This window comes from Gymnogyps californianus, chromosome 3, assembly GCF_018139145.2.
Source record: "Gymnogyps californianus isolate 813 chromosome 3, ASM1813914v2, whole genome shotgun sequence".
NCBI lineage: Eukaryota > Metazoa > Chordata > Aves > Accipitriformes > Cathartidae > Gymnogyps > Gymnogyps californianus.
In genome coordinates this window covers 25,223,706-25,241,222 of record NC_059473.1, presented here as the reverse complement: position 1 = coordinate 25,241,222, position 17,517 = coordinate 25,223,706, and the positions used below count along the sequence as shown (strand labels likewise).

General features: G+C 46.4%; 1 protein-coding gene across 1 annotated transcript; it reads left to right on the top strand.

The window, feature by feature from the left end:
* Positions 1–7,789: 7,789 nt before the first annotated feature.
* On the top strand, positions 7,790–15,661 carry LOC127014068 (putative deoxyribonuclease tatdn3-A). Its single transcript, XM_050893116.1, is given in 7 exon segments — positions 7,790–7,844; positions 8,366–8,474; positions 10,296–10,351; positions 11,313–11,429; positions 12,719–12,795; positions 15,519–15,609; positions 15,612–15,661. Coding segments are annotated over 7 exon segments (555 nt in total).
* Positions 15,662–17,517: the final 1,856 nt, after the last annotated feature.

Sequence of the window (17,517 nt, the reverse complement as noted above, 5' to 3'; positions counted from 1 at the left end):
TATTTTTTGATTCAAGGGAAAAAGCCTGGGTTTGGTCTTATTTCAAGGACTTACTCTTCTGACTACTCAGTATCAGGAGATATGGGATGTGAAAGGGAGACAAGCCCGATTTTGTGAGATCTTGGAGGTACCTGTGGATTCTGCTATGTTGGCCAGTGTCCTAAAAACTGAATCTTGTGCTCCCTCACAGCACCTGTGTGGATGCGGGCCTGTTGAAATACTGATCAAAATTTTGCTGGCTATAAACCAGCAATGAACGAGGCAGGTCATATATGAAACTCAATTGTTTTGTGGGCCACTGGGGAAGCGGAGGCTTTGTCTCCCTAGGGGGAGTTTTACTAGCTCAGTGAAGAAAACACACAAGTATTAACTTAGTCCATGACGACCTCAGGTACAAAATCGTACCAGCCGATGGTGAGAGCATTTGGCTTTAAGATTTGGGCACATGTCTTCTATGTCTGAGGTGCCTATGTGATTTTTCAGATTGGACTCCTTCCTGTCTTCCTGGTTAGGGCATCTTACCGGTTGTCCCTCTGCAAAATGACTTGTAATGCCCAGTTCTGGAATCATCCGATGTCTGCCTTCTGGGGTGTAGGACTGCAAGGCAAGGGTTTGGGGTTTTTCCCTGTTTTGAGGAGGATGCAGGTGGAGAAGGTATCAGTTCCCAGATAGATAGGGAAAAAAAAGAACAAAAGCTTGTAGTGTAAGCGATACCCATCTTAAACTTTTGGTTCCCTCTACGTTTTCTTCCTCAATTTCTTCAAACCACATTGTCAGGAGGGTTTTTTGCTGTCTTTAGCAGAACAGCTGTGGTGTTCTGCTTTTTGCCTAGAGTTAGCTTATTAAGTTTAAACATATGTTCCTAAACAGTTTTCGGCCTGCAGCAAACAACCAAACTTGAATAATTTGTCTCTATTACAACGTGTATTCAGAGCAGCACACACCTGAATCTTTGCTGAATGTTTGACCCAGAGTAGTTAGAGCCATTTGTTATCCTGGATCTACAGGCACAATTTCCACTGAATTGGATGAAGAACAGAGTTTGCCTCCAGATGGTGCTAGGGAACAGGTGTGCAATAGTCTTAAGAATACTAATGGGATTGACATTAACAATTAATAATCATGTTGTCATCAGAGATGCTAAACAGGTGATACCAGGCAGCCTTACACGTGTTTCCTGCTGCATGCGTGACGGGAAAGCTCCCAGTATTGCATGGGACTGCAATTATGTATGGAGATGCTCGCGGCAAAAAGTCAGGCAGTGTCCAAATGTTTGCAGTGTTTTGGCCTTATTACTATTCTCTATGAAATTCTTAGCCTTGGATGAAAACACTGGTTTTGCAAAAAGGGGACTATCAAGTATTTAGTCTGCTCAAAATCCCTCTCTCTGCAAGGGGGTAACATTGCTCTGGTTCAGGCTCAGCCTCGCAGTCAGATGATGCCTGGCCTGAGCTCTTGAATCCCTTTTGCTGCTGCAGCGCTGCAAAAACCTGCACACACACACACACGTCCTGCAGCTCCCAGCTGGGCAGGGCACTGCCGAGGGTGGCCAGCCCTGTGGGGGCTGTGGGGGGCTCTGTGGGACAGCCTGTGCCCCCTGTCCCTGCAGGAGCAGGGCCCAGAGGTGCTTGTGGTGGTGTGGGAGTGTGGTTGGGGCTGGGGAAGGAGGGGTTGCTTCCCACCGGGCGAGAGAAACCTGGCATTGCAGCAGCCGTGGGTAGGGTGAGCCTGGCGGGGTGCCCGCAGCAGAACAGACCAACTTTGTCCTCTCCTTAGACCTGTGGCGCCTGAGCTAAGTCATGGCGTAGGTGGCCTGGCGCTCCACAAAAGCAAAATGCAGTGTCGTTCCTACCCCGTCTTGGCATCCCTAACACCATACAAGTGTCAGAAGTAGCACTCTTTCTCCGGTGCTGCTGGTTTTGCTGTGCGAGCTGTGCCCCAGCTCCCTGCAGTCAGCGCCGGGGGGGCGGCAGGCGCTGGAAACAAAGTCGTTGCTTTGGGCGGGAAACCCAACTTTTTAAGGCGCTCACTCGGGACTGGTGGTAGCTAATGTGCCGGGGGGAGGAAGTGTGGTTTCTGAGCTGGAAAACATCGTTGATCCCTCAACAGCCATCCTGTGTCTTTACCTTGAAAGGGGAATTTAACAGAGAGCTTGCATTTCTGCCTGCAGTCCCAGGCTAACGCCTGGTCCGGAGGGGCTCGGGAAGGCAGGACGGCTCATGGGAGAGCCGTGTGGCTGCACACCATGAAGTCCTCCATCCCCACAAAGGCTGGCCTTAGCAATATCAGTGTGTGTGCTGAACCCTGTTGCAGCCTCTCAGGTTGTCTGGACAAGCCATGTCCCTTCCTACATGGCATAGGACACTGGAGCGGCCAGCGACGTACTGGGGGAAGGACCCAGTGCAAATTTAGCTGGATGCCATGTTTAGCTTTCGGGAAACCTGAGGGGAAATGAGAGAGAAAGCACAGAGTTAGTGGAGACCCAAGTTTTCTTTTCAGTCATGCCATTAATTTTGGGGGATGCTAACAGCCCCGGTGACCTCTGTCTGTCTCACAGAGATGAAATGGCACAGGTGGTCTGCAGCAGTATGGGAAGCGGTAGGTCCCAAGCCCCATCTGATACCTTTAGCCATCACCTTTCCCTGGGATGCTACAAACAGCAGATCTGATTGCACTTTGTATGACTTCTCGTGTCTCTATCTTGCAGGATGTACATGATGTGATAAAAAAGATCAAGAAAAGTTTGTGATTTCTTTGGCATAATGAGTGTCTTCAGAGTGCCTCGTTCATTAGTTAGTACTCTGTTACTGATGCAGCTCTGGCTGGTACAGCTTCTGCCAGAAAAAAAAGCCCCACGTCGCTCAGTTCTTTCCAGGCTTAAAATAATGCACACAGATGCGCTGTCTGCACTAGGGACTCCCACACATGCAAGGGCTTACAGTGAGTGCATAGCTTAACACCAGGCATAAATAATGAGGGGGATGCAGGGTGACGGTAATAATGTGAAGGTACTTTCCATAGGCTGAGATGCAGAGCTTGTAGATCTAGAGAGCTTCTGAAGTGGATTTGTCTGTTGATAGAGAAAAATAGTGGACCAGCACATGCCAACAGTGGCTACCAAATCACACAGAGGTACTTTGCACCTTCCTTGTTCAATGAGCACCTTGAATCAGTAGCAGGGGCTGGAAGGACGCTGAAATTGCAACTTCTCGGCTGGCTGGTGTCATCACCCTTTCACCACCCATGCCAAGCTGTTTGCAGGACTCATGTGGAACAAGACTGAAGTGATTTTGCCTGAAGACCAAGTGACTTGCAAGAGTGGAATGGGTATAGTAGAACTAAAAAGTTCAGTGTAAGTCACTTGAACTCCTCAGATCCTGGAAATCCCCTCTGAGTTCAGGACCAACAGCTAAGAGTCTGTCTAAGGGCTCTATCTGTGCTCACTCAAATAGTTTTTGGAGGGTTGCAGGTGGATCATCCTCCCGGGGCCTTTCTTCTGAAACTTGTTTTTAGTCATGGGCTAAACAGGGTCTGAATCTGCTGAACTCTGGGACAGACCGTGAGGGTGATGAGCTTTTCCAGATTTCGACATGGGAACAAGCGAGGACATGGTGATAAGGCCAAGTGGATGATACGCTGTTTAATCCTGCCGTTTATTGTGATAAGAGTTTAAACAAATTGACCAAAGACTTCTACTCGAGGTGCTTCCAACAGGCTCCTATGCAATGCATAGATAGGCTCTTCAGAGGCAAAAGCAAATAAATAATTGGCTGGAAATGCAACTTTCATCACCAATGAACTTCTGCTTTTGTTTGTTTTTTCATTAATGCAGGCTGGGGTTCGATCCTCTGTTCCTGTTACAGAGCAGGAAAATGAATTTGAGTCACTGGCTTAGCAGAAAGGTTTGTTGTTCTTCTCTTTGCTTTCTATATGCAGTACAAAGATAGAGCTGAGATCAAAGAAAGGATACGAATTGCCATGGCACCTAGTTGTCTCAGCATTTTCCTCTTCAGCGGGTGGTTATCTATCTGTTCATTTCCCCTGCTGGGGCTGGCTTTTCTATCAGTGTCAATTGGTTGGGGCACGGGCATGATAACCCTCACTGCACTGCGTGGTGGCCCACCATGCAGTGAGTGCAAAGTACTCCCTCCAGGGCCTGGCAAATTTTTATGCCCCTCTTTGAGCTGCTGTGAATGAGAAAACCGTGAGAAAACATAGTGAGGATCATGGCTCTGATGAACCCATGCCTGGGGCAGGAACTGATACCCATCTCCCCAAATGCTCAGTGCTGTGCATAGAGAGATGCCGCCAACAGGGTGCTTAATGCAAACACAGGAGATCAGTGCCACTACGGCGCCGGGTCTGCTGATGAAAATGGTGGTGTGGTTCACCTGAAAAAGCAGAAACAATGAGGCACTGGGACAAGGAGTCTGTAGGAGCAAGGTGTAGCCCCTCTCTGCCCTAGAAAACAGCATAACGAGCAGTGCTGGCGTTCGGCTTGGCAGCCGCAGAGGGCTTTGGTGCACAGATGCAGGTGGCATCAAGGAACTGAAGGCAAAGCTGAAAAAAAGTGTAGAGAAGTGGCACACGCACAGAACAGGAAGATCTGGCCTGTTTTCAAAGGGCTGTGGCCTGAAGAGCAGGCTACTTCTGCAATAGCGCTTGGGGACATATCTGATATCCTACCAAAGCGACAGTCAACATCAAAATATATAGATTTTGTCTGCAATGCCTGGGCGAGGTAATATGTCTATGTACACTGCCTTCAAGGGCAGGCGAGGCGACCGCGTGGTGTCCACGGTCAGTGGCTGCATACAGATGCAGTCTGGCCTGCCGTGGCAGAGCACCTGCACCACGGCGTGGCTGAGCAAACCTTCAGCTTCCCGGCACAGGAGCAAGTACAGCTGCCTGAAAGACCACGAAGCAGCACTGACACGGGGGGAAGCAGGGCCACATCCCCGTTTTGGAAGTGCAGGGGGTGAGACATGGAAAAGTCACAACATCGTCAGTGTGACTGAACCTGTGATGCCCCAGAGGTATCACCTGGCAGGCAGGCTGGGTCAGCGCACGGACTGTGTCTGGGGCTGGCTATTAAAGCCTGCCTGCAGAGGTGAGAGAGCTGTTTGTGCTCCCCACCCTGCTTAGTCCCTATTGACGAAGCCCATAGTGCTAAACAGCAGCAGAGCTGTGCCCCACGGCACTGTGACAGGTGTCCTCTCCATCTGCTGCAAGATCCCCATGGATGCTGGCACTTACTGCACCTGGGCCATGCTTGCTGCTGGGGAATAACAGCTGACATGTCCCTGCCTCCTCCCGCCCCCCAAAGGCATCCTGATTCCGTCACTGTGTGTTTTGGGGTTCATCTGATTCAGATTGGAGCAGATGGGCAGTGCAGCGCCACGGTCCAGGTGAGGTGCCTGGCTCCTTCCCACAGAAATTTTGTATTTCTGTGACAGGGCGTGGACACTGCCTTTAACTTCTTTAATATGCATGTTCAGATTTTGTGTCCGCTATTTTGGCTGTGCCACGGCTGTATGCTCTGTCACCAAAGAGTGCAAACAGACGCTTGGCTCCTTGTCAGTGCTCAGCCGCAGTATAGATAAAGTGCGTGTGTCCCTCATTGCTAGAAGACAAGTTATCTCACAAGCAGCACAACCAATAAAGATTTTTGCCCCAGGGATTTGTCACCTCCTCACCATGGCAATCCCAGTCTCCTACCCATGTACTGTGATGCTCCCATCATGGCCTAGCATTCCTGGTGCTGTATTTCCAGTTCCCTGTATGTCTCCCTGATCCCTGCCGTGGTACCACCAGCTCTTCTGCATACCCTCTGGGCTCTGCCCGCCACAGTACCTCGGCTTTCTTCTGTGTCCCTGTGGCCTCCCTGTAATTCCCCAGCTCTCTTCCATGTCACCTCCCTGTGCTTGTTGGATTGCCATTCAGGTAAGAAATAGCACGTGCTGAGATTAGTCCAGAGCTGGGTAGGTCGTGTTTGGATAGCTGCCAGCGTCAGGCTCAGCAGCTGGGTATGTGCCTCCTCTTGGTAGCCCCAAGGGGGAATGGAGAGGGTTGCTGTCCTCTACATGGCCACCAACTCTCACAAACTTTGTAGGAACTTTGTACCCCCAAGAGCTTTGTCCATCTGCCAAATTTTGTTGACTGTTGTCAAAAATGGTGAGTTGTGGATGGGGACTAGGAGACAGCATGACCATGTTAACTGATTTCCGTGAGAATGTGTGTATGTTGGATGCTGCGTCTCCCGGGTGGAACTGGACCTGCTGCTTGGGACCTCCTAGGTCTGCTCAGCACATGACTGCTGGTGAACCCGTGAAATGGAAAGGACCTGGAATTATCTAGCAGGAAGGTCTGTCCTTGTGAAGTGCACTGCCTGGAGAGGGCAGCTTTGAAGTCCTGATTGGCACTGGCTTATTGCTATAAATATATAGAGAGAGCATTTTTGTGCTCAGAACATTTCTGGACACACAACAAAGGGGGAGGAAGCGAACAAATGGAGCGAGCGCTGTGGGAAGAAGTTAAATGGAGCACTACATGGGGAGCTCCAATCAAAGCATCACTAGATAGCTTCCCTTCTCTTTAGGGGTCATTACTCCTGCCTGGGAAAGTCAGGGTGGAAACTCAGCTCTGTACTACACAGGACTGAGTTGAGGCAATGGCAAGTGCATGTGCAGTGGGCTAACGTGGTATATAATATGTACGAGCAGATGTCAGCGCTCTCCAAAATCATCCTTTCTGCACTCCCAGTGAGTGTAGCACATCCATTGACAATCTCTGTGTGTACGTGGGACCATTTATCCAAAGAGGTTGTTTCATGACCAGCACCTGGAGGCTGCTGTGGTATCAGGATGCTCAGAGCTCCCTCTCAGAGTCCTTAGGTTGCCCTTTTTTTTGGAGAGGCGTGGCTACATGCAGTGGTCTTGCTTCATCCCTGCTGTCGTAGTGGATGCAGATTGTGGCAGGGCAGGGTGAACACTGGGGCATCACTGGATGACCGTAAGTGCTGACCCTGTTGCCAACAGTGATGGACAGAGTTGAGGTTCAGCGGGAGCCCTGCTGGTAAAGGCTGTCTTGCCGGCATCTCCCAGGGATGGGGAGAAGTGTCCTTCCCACTTACCCTCCATCCCACATGGCACTGGATGGGAGTCTCATTGCTGGAAGCCCACAGTGAAGTTTTACCAGAGCTGAGGACACCGGGCATGGGAAATTGTTGTGTCCATATGCTGTCTGCTGGTGCGGCTCCTGAACATGACCCTGTGCTCTTGAATAGCCCAAAGTGGTGAAGGGCTGAGCTGAGAAGGCAGTGATTCGTGGGACTGGTCTGGTAGGTTGGTTCAACGAGACTTGTTCTCTGGCACTGTCAAGTGCCTTTCCTCTGGGAAGGACATCACCCAGGACCAGGCTGCCAGAGACCTATTAAGTTGCCACGATGCCTTTCTCAGAGGTTTCCCAGCTCTTAGAAGATGAGGCTCAGTTCAGCCAAATTAGGAAGAATGGGGTCTTTCTTCCTCTGCTCACTAGCAGAGTTACCTGGACTAGCACCCCTCCAACCCTCTTTGAATCTATCTTTTCATTTTCTTCTTAAAGGGCTGAGTAATTGGGTGTTCAGAAGCTTAGTAACACAGTAGACTGATCCCGTCTGTCCCGGACTGTCATTTTCAGGATTTGCATTTCAAGGTGCACCATAATACAGTTGCGTGTGGTTTTGTTTGCCATGGCTCAGTTTAGCACCCAGCAGTCTTCACAAAGCATGTGAGGTGGTTTATTACAGGGCATGGAATCTGTCCTCTCACTCTTCGAGAAATACACAGATAAGCTGGTGGCCACTGGCGAGGTAATCTGCTCTGATTTCTGCATAACCAGAGTTTGCTTGATTTGACTATATGCAAACTGTCTTAAGCTGCTAACTTGTAATCTCTGGCTGCTTACATTCCTCTGCATGGATAGATATGAAATGAGTTGGGATTAAACCCCAAAACTTTATTTTCCTGGCTAAACATGCATGCAGGAGTAAAATGAAAATGGCAAAATCCCACCAGGGGGTGTATTGGTAGATGTCTAAAATGCTGGTTTCCTGCAATGAAGACATTGTAGGGAAGCTAGAAAAGCTACTTGAGATCTTTACCAGGAGTATTTTCATAGCTGATGTCACATTTTCTTGATTTTTGTTATTTATATGTTACTGTATTTCCAGGTATGTTGCCTTTTGGAGGGTGCTGTTTTCTGCTGTTTCTTCATTGCTAAGAGCTTCTGCCACTCTCCTGAGAAAATTAAGCTAGCGAAGGCATTAGATCCCCACAGTTTGAAGTTCATCGCATTGTGTGAAGTCTTAACTGGCTCTTTGTGCAAGTTGGGCTGGACTTCACTCCATGGCTTATGTCCATGCCTCAGCAATGCGAGGAGCAGCAGAGAGTCCTTGCGCTGCAGCTGGCCACAGCAAAACAACTGGACTTGCCAGTGTGAGCCAGAAACCTTTCACACAGCGTCTCCTTCATACATCAGACTTTAACTAGGCTCAACACCTGTTTCCTGCATCACAGCTCCACAGGCATCCTCTAAAGAACACTAGGGGTTGTTTTGAAGTTTGAGTTTATCCAAGTGTTCAATGGCTTGAGATGAAAAAATAACAATACTTGTGAGCAGTTACATCTAGGAGCGTGGCATCTTTGCCAAACGTGAACTAGAAAAATGTTCCTTTCCAGCTGTGCTTCTGCTAAGGATGTGGGAGACTTCCTAGCCTTTCTCCCAAAGGAGACTTCTTTTTACGGTTCTCCACCTTTTTCTGTTAGTCCCCACACCATCCTTTCAGTGATAACTGGGCTATGCTTCCCTAAAAGGACCACTCAGGGTTTAGACTTGTGATAATTACTCTCAAGGCTTCATTTTCTCTCTCATGCTACATGACGTAGCAGAGGAAAGGTTCTCATTGAAACAAGGGGAGAAAAATGAAAGAGGGCCTGCTTTTACCTCCAGGGAACTTGGCTAGTGATTTGCACATGATGCCCAGGAGCAGATGTGCCTCCTGTGCAGTTACTCTTAAAAACTCCTTCTTGACTCAAGTTCACGTTTCAGCCCTTGACATATGTAACTTGCAATGGAGGAGGGAGGATGCGACAAAGAAGCTTATCTTCTTATTAATATAAATAAGCATGCTGCATGCAGTTTATAGACATGGGGAAGGGTCATAGTTGTATTCGCATAGGTGCCCAGGGCACTGTCAGAATAAAAATGAGTTAAATTTAATCCAACACTTGTGAAAGACTCTCTTAAACTTCAGATGGATGCAAATAGCAACACAAATGAAATAACATGTGGCCAGCAGTGATTGCTGGAAAACAAATATTTGGAGGAAATCAAAGATCAGATTTTCTGGAGCACTACTGCTTTGCTGTGCACCGTCCGTGTAATCTGGCCATAGGCCAGTTTGAGTGGTCAGGAGAGGGTATTTTGCGTATAGTCCACTGCAGCTAGTCCACTGACCTGGCATAGCAGATACAAAGGTGGGGCTGGAAAAAAGGGCTGAGTGTTTATCCCAGTCTGCTGCTCCTGGTCTCTGTCCAGCCCAGGGCGAGTCAGAGCGGCCTCTGCTCACTCTGTGCCCTCCGGCTCTAAGGGCCTGTTCAAAACAGCATTGGGAGTGAGTCAGTGTAAAGGGGGACTTGAAACTACCTTTGCATGTGACTTCTGACATGTCTTATGCTGCTAAATTCACAAAAAGTAGGGAACTGGATCCATGGAAAGGGAGATCTGTCTATGTTTGGTTTGGGAAATCATTGCAGAATAGTATCTTTCCCCCACACTGCCTGCCCTGTAGAGTCAATCTGTGATTGCAAACCAGGTGAGGTCCTTTCCCTCACACTTCCAATAACAAAAGGATGCAGATCAAGCAGTGCCCTCCATGGTAACTGTTCAGTGCTATCATCTTACTATGTGTTTGGTGGACACGCACCACCACCGAAACTGATGGAAGCAGAAGGAAAACTAGAAGGAAAAAGAACAGCTCTGCCTTGCTTTTCCACAGCCATCATGGCTGTATGCAGCGAGCGGGTGCAAAGCCTTCCTCTGAACCGCACATGGCTGTCTTCCCGAGTGACCCGTGCTCCTCTCTCTCCACTGTGCTCTGAGTGCCAAGTCTAACTCTGCTCACCTCCACAGCTGCTCTCTATTGCTAATGGAAGGCTATTGCTTTCTAAAAGTAAACAAACTAGTGTTTAAGGTAAAAATGATAAGCTCACTCAGTGTCACTCTGCTTTTCTAAGGCATGTGTTTGCATTGAGCAGAAACCTGCATCCTTGCTCAGCTGGCAGACAAGCGATTGCTTTCCTGAAGGAGGAAGGTAGGCATTGCTCCTGGTTTTTTTAACAGTGGGTACAGGACCCGGGCTTAGACATAATTTTTTTTTTTGGAAGTGATCTGTGAGATGACTCTGCTCACATACAAGAACTGCACCCATTGCCTCTGCTTACACGGAGGTGATGGTAATGCACCTCTGCCTTGAATGTACATCTCAAGACTTGGTAAAGTCAAGAGAGCTGGGTGGAAAGCACAGGGGTGCTACTTAGCACTGACCTAGTAACTTAAGTAATCACGAAGTACACCTGAACAAGTATGTCAGATGGAAAATTAGTGAAACAGAGACCAAGGAAAGTACTGTAACTCTGGGGGGAATGGTGAAGGTAGTGGAGCAAAACAGCTACTGCCTCAGCATTACCCAATACAGTGGGGGTTTTTTAATTAGGGTAAGAAAGTATGATTTCATGAGGTTTTTTTTCTCCCTGTGGACTAATTTAAGCAGATGTGTATATTCCAAATTTTATTTACCTAATGGGGAAAAAAATGTATATCCTTTCCACTCATTTAAAAACAATTAGGTTTATGCATACCTTAAAATATAAGCATGGCAGAAGACAACAGGACAGAAAAAAGGGGCTGTGGACCTGGAAGAGAGGTAGCTGAGCAATTACAGCAAAGATTTTTCCTATATTTGCAAGTCCCAATATGGACCAGGCAGGTGCTAATTGAAAAATGTGCCCATTACCAGTCCTCTGGTGACTGATAAGAAGTTAATTTGGTGGTACTTACCTACCTACCAGTGGGCTGAGGGAATCTCAGCAGCCATTTCACCATATGGAGGGCAGGGTTAACAAATCCAAGCTTTGCATTTTTCAGTGACCGTAGCACTGACTATAATCTTGGAGTCTTCTTGTCCTGCTGTAAGAAAACCTGATACACAGTGTTCGGGTTGCTCAACTCTGCAGCCTGATCCCAGCTCCCTGGGTTTCTTACATATATTGTAGGTGTTCAGGACGTACTGCTCCACAACTTTGCTGGGAGACAGTCTGTCACTCTGGAAGGGGTACAAGCTGGCTATTATTTTTCTTTTCCTCTGGCCGTTACAAGGCATGATTAGGTTAGTCCTTGCAGAGTTCCCGGAAGCCATTTCAGCAGGGTTATAATTGGATTGCATGAGCCTTGGCCTTTTGCCTTCTCATCCAACTATCATTTTCCAGTACCTGAATCAATGCAGAAGGAACAGTGATACTAGCAGGGATGGGGGGTTGGCTGTGGCTGGCTGGGGGGTGACTTCCACGCCATGAAAATTGTCAATGCCCCCATAAACTTGTCTTCCTTTGGAGTGAAAATGAGACACTGGGATTTTTTGGATTTTGGAAAAAAACATGAGAAAGAGTCCTCATGTAGCAGTTTGAAGCTAAGCCTCCCACAGGCTGTTGTTTTCAAACAAAACTGCCCATTTTGAAATGAGAGGCTGATTTTTTTTTCAGTATTTCCCAGGTAAAACCAAACATTTCAACACTCCTTAACTGAAAGCTCAGTATGAAATTCACAGTGAAATGGTTTGGTGTTTATAAATGAAAGAAAGTTTCCCAAACATGTAAGTAACTTTGTTCCCTCAAAAATGCAGCCTCTCCCAAGCCAACCCCTTGTCAGGGAGCGGTGGGAGCTTCACCTTCACCACCATCCATCCAAACACTGCCCAGCTCTGCTCTTGCCCCAGGCTCTGGCTGCTCCATCACCTCCGTCTGGCCTGATGGAGTCACAAAGCCTTTTGCTTCCAGCACTCAGACATTTACCCTGGGAAGAGCTGAGCTGACAGGAGAGTCACCAAGAGTGCCAAATCTGCCTAGGTAAAAGGAGGCAATAATGAGCTCTCCCTATCCGTTCACTCAGGCTGGAAGGAGGGATGCGGGGATGTTTCTGAGCACGGTGCTCCCGATCCGCTGGCTGGGTCGCGGCTGTGCTGTTCTTTCACCAGTGTTTTAAACTGACCCGTGTCTTTTCAGCAGCTTTGTGAGTCTGCTTTCTGGCATCCAATATCGCTTTTGTCCTCTGTGTAGCTCCTAGGAGCCCAAGGTTGTTGTACAGCCAGCGGAGAGAAGTAAGCACCCAAAGCAGAGTTATTCTCGGGACCCAAGTTACCTCCTCTTCATTCCTCTCCTAAGGTCTCTAAAAGCTATAAGCTGTTGGTAGTGTCTGAGGTCTCAAGGGACATAAATACTCTGTTCAGCCTGTGTTTGCAGTTCATTGGAAATACAGGTTTACCTCCAAAGGCTTAAACAGTCTGAATGCCATTCTGGCAGAACTGGTACTTATTTTGCATGTTGCTATATATTGATTGCTGTAGTGAGACTGACCTTCTCATGAGCTATTCTGTCTTGTTTATTTTCCTGGCTGCACCAGTGAGAGAAGTTAATTAAACAGATTCCACTGGAGAACATTTGCTTGGAGACTGATTCCCCTTCCCTTGCTCCAAACAAAGAGGTATAGTCAACACCATGTAGATTAGTCCCTAAATTTATGCTCCTTTAAAATCCTTTTCCTATAATCTTTCTAAAGTTCATGCCCTTTAAGAGACTTAGTGCTATGTAACATTTACATGTGTTCTTTTTTACTGGCCTGGTCTTATTACTTTTAAAAAACCTAATATACATATATATATATATATAGGTGTGTGTCATGGGTGTCGGTCTCTTTTCCCAAGTAACAAGTGATAGGACGAGAGGAAACGGCCTCAAGTTGCGCCAGGGAGGTTTACATTGGGTATTAGGAAAAATTTCTTCACTGAAAGGGTTATCAAGCATTGGAACAGGCTGCCCAGGGAAGTGGTTGAGTCACCATCCTGGCAGGTATTTAAAAGACGTGTAGATGTGGCACTTAGGGACATGGTTTAGTGGTGGACTTGGCAGTGCTAGGTTAACAGTTGGACTCAATGATCTTAAAGGTCTTTTCCAACCTAAATGATTCTGTGATTCTATGATTCTCTATATATGTAAGAGCCACCGGGATCTCACAAGATAGAGAAACAATTTGTAAGTCAACACTTCAGCTGTTGGGCTGACATTATATGACCTGCTGCTCCAGTAAAACACACTGATGAATGTATTCGTGGACACCTCAGGGATGTCAGGTGCTGGGTGAGTGCTGGAGCTGCCGAGTGCCCTCCGTTCCCAGCAGTGCCATCAGGAGCCAGCGCAGTGTTGAGTGGGTCAGTGCACAGGCAGGAGATGGAAGCAGAAGGCCAGGCTCTCCCTTGCTCTCTAAACATCTGGATGAAGTAGACGTTGTCACTCACGTGCAAAAAGCTCTAGATGCTCTGGGGTTGTCCTAGCAGAGGAGCTGCCCACTGGCCGGCAGCTGTGGCAGTAACAGCATGGCTGATTGATAGGGGCACTAGGCTTGTCTCCTGTTGTGGTTTAACCCCAGCTGGCAACTAAGCACCACACAGCCGCTCGCTCACTCCTCCCCGGTGGGATGGGGGAGAGGATTGGAAGAGTAAAAGTGAGAAAACTCGTGGGTTGAGATAATGACAGTTTAATAGGTAAAGCAAAAGCTGCACGCACAGGCAAAACAAAACAAGGAATTCATTCACCACCTCCCATCGGCAGGCAGGTGTTCAGCCATCTCCAGGAAAGCAGGGCTCCATCACGTGTAACAGTTACTTGGGAAGACAAACACCATCACTCTGAACGTCCCCCCCTTCCTTCTTCTTCCCCCAGCTTTATATGCTGAGCATGAAGTCACATGGTATGGAATATCCCTTTGGTCAGTTGGGGTCAGCTGTCCCAGCTGTGTCCCCTCCCAACTCCTTGTGCACCCCCAGCCTACTCGCTGGTAGGGTGGTGAGAGAAGCAGAAAAGGCCTTGACTCTGTGTAAGCACCGCTCATCAATAATGAGATAATCTCTGTGTTATCAACACTGTTTTCAGCACAAATCCAAAACATAGCCCCATACTAGCTACTGTGAAGAAAATTAACTCTATCCCAGCCAAAACCAGCACATCTCCCCTGATAACAAGAGAGCGGCAATTTTCTGTGAGAGATTCTGGGTTTGCAGCTAATCTGAAACAGTTTATATCTTGCTAGGTGTGCTGCAAAAGACAACTGTTCAAAAGGGTCTTTGGAGAATGCTTGGAGTGCTCTCCCAGCACAGGAGCTCCAACAAGGAGAGTCCCTCTTGGTGTCTGGCTGGCTGACTTCCTGTTAAAATGATTAACACTGCTGGAATGTTAATGCATTTTCCATAATGTGCTGTCACAGCCAGGGTCTTGGGCAGGCATCTTTTATTGTTATTCAGTCTAAACAGAAAAATTCCTGCTGATCTTTAGTTAAGCTGAGGTCAGCCAGCATCTTCCCCATCGAATGGATGTAGACCTTTAAAGAACATGGCTCTCTTCCTGCTGATAACCTCTTCAGAGAGAAATAAGGAACTTCAAGCTGTTACTAAATATTTAGTTTTCCTCAATAGTAAAAGCAGCAACATTTCTTAAGCTTGGGTGAGCAATCTGTCTCTAAAATACAAGCACACTTCTGTGCTAGGCTCTTAATGGCTCCAAATTCACATGTCCCTTCCATTAAATTTTCAAAGGATGTGTATGCATGGACCAGGCAGGTAAGTTGTAATGAATCAGGTAGTGAAAGAGTTGGAAAATTTAAGTTACATTATGGTGTTTTTTCATGAGTGTAGTACTTTAAATTGTTGTAGCTCTTCAGTTATCTGAGACCTCCTAGAAGTGGACATTTTATCCTTGTTGCTCTGAATGGTGGTTTCACCAGCTAATTGCTTCAACACTGCTATATATTCCTCCGTAGATGGGGCAGGGAGCGGGAGCTCTCAGTGGACATTCTGCACCCACAGAAGGCTACATCTGAGTTAGTCACTTGGGATCCTGCTGTAGCCAGTAGAGAAAACTCTTAGGGAACAAGTCCTCTCATGTTACTGAATTCTTATGCGCTGAGTTGATAAATGGGTTGTGTTAGTGGAAACCTGCAATATCTCCCCAGTGTATTATTTAGGATGGGATGAACTGCAGCCTAGCAGTTCCTCGGGCTATAGGTGAACCGAGCCAACCCGCTCAGATGCAGCTGGCTGCAGCTGGCTGCATGCGCATGGCTTCTCTAATCACTTCTGTCGCACGATTCTTTGATGGGTCAGGTTGATGTCACTTGATCTTGCTCACAAAAGAGCTCTGTTGATTATCTTTTAGGAAAGAAATGAACCCGAGAAGATCAGGATTGTCTGCCAGCGCACTGCTGTCGTGAAAGGCATATCAGTGGAAGGAGTGTGTGAAGTAACAACAAAAATGCCTCAAAGCTTTTCCCCAAAGTTAACCAACCTTTGAGTGAATGAGTGCTTGTCAAAAATGAGAATGTTCATCCAAGACAACTCTTCTGCAGATCACGCTTTTTATTAATTTTTGTGGGCATATACATTTTTCTTACTGTGTATAAAGGATTCAGATGGAAGTTACATTTTTGGTAATATATGAAGAGCCTGTTAATCTTGGCGAATAAGAACCCAATAAATTTTACCTACTGTATTTGCTCACATGATTATTTTTTTGTACACAAAAAAATAATTATTTTGTGTATGTAATTTTTTTCCCCCGCTTGCTTTGGTAGGAAACTCAGGGGTAAAATTCCATTACGTATATGAAATTGATAGCTAACTACAAAAGGAAAACCAGATGGCAGCCCAACAGAAGTACCAGATGTACATTTCTGCATTTTTTATATGGATTGAGACACCCAGAAACACAAATTTCTCTTGTTTGCAGTAGAGGAGTTCATTACCCATATTTTAAAATTCAGAACTTTTCTCTGATACTTAAGAGTATACTTCTATATTCCTGTCAGTATATAAAAAATTGAACCCAGGTCACTGGCAAACACGCCTACTGTGGGCAGCCATATTCCAAAATTGAGGTGGCCAGACAAACACCTGGAGCTACAAACAAATTTCAGTTAAGTGCCTTGTGTTGCAAGCGCTCATTCTCCAGGTGGGATTATGGCTTTATCTTGTGGGGAAAGTGGGCAAATGCTGCTGGAATGAGGACTGCACAGGAGGAAGAGGATGTTTACGTTTTCCCCTCGTATTCTCTAATAGCTTTCAATCAAGAAATTTAAACATGTGACTCTCCAACTACTTTCTTTCAAGTCCAGCTTATTGAGGTTTGTTTAATATCCTGCTAAAATAGTTCATTTCTGGCTCAGTTGGAAATTCAGGGCTTTTGTTCTGAAATCCCTTTCTTAAGCTGCTGTAGTTTTCTTGTTTAAACAACTCGTCTGGAAGACAAGTACCTGGTGCACTCCTGCCATGTAGGTTTTCTCTACAGCGAGGGATCAACACTTGCATTGAAAATCATAACCAAGAGTTAAATGCATTATAAAATAATGCTTAATTTTTTTCCTTTAGAGACTGAAATACATGGTTTGAAACATTAAAAAAAGAAAATCTGGAAGTCTTAACTGTGTGCCTGCTGTACATAAAAATTCTAGTTTTATTTCAGAAGTGTTGATATTTTGGCAACATTCTACATTGTTCACTTCAGAGTCCTAACCTTGGGCTCAAGTTTTACAAAGATGGATTGACTTGTGGTTTCTTTGGGGGGTGGCTTAGATACCATTTTGAAGTTTGGAAGAAGGACATAACTAGGAATTGATATCACCGAAATAATCCAGCTACGAGTGTCGGAAAGCTAGTTACACTCTGAAAGCAGCACTCTCCAGCTGAGTTTCCTTTATTTTGTGAAATACCCTGGACTGAAATAAAAAGGCACCTTGTGAGCCATTTTTTGTACAAAGGTGGCAATATCTGTAAGATAAAGTTTGGAAATAGTTATGAAAATACATTGTTCTTTCAATGGAACATATGCTACAGGAGGAACAATACCACCACTACAAATAAGGATACTGTATTTCTAATTGCTTTTTAACTTTCTCCAGCCTGAAAATTTGAGTGCTTGGCCTCTGCCTGACTTCCAGAACTTGGGCACAAGAAAATAATTGCTGTGGAGCAAATTAGTACCAGGTACTTCCCAGTGAATGCCTGATACATAAGACGTATTTTAGCCTTTTCACAGCATTCAGGAAAACATCTTTGTTAACGTTTGGGTATACATGAGCAATTTCTGGCTCTGTCATTAATAGGAATATTCAGGAGAGCCTAAATTTTCAGTGAGAGGGTAGACTGAAAAAGGATAGCAA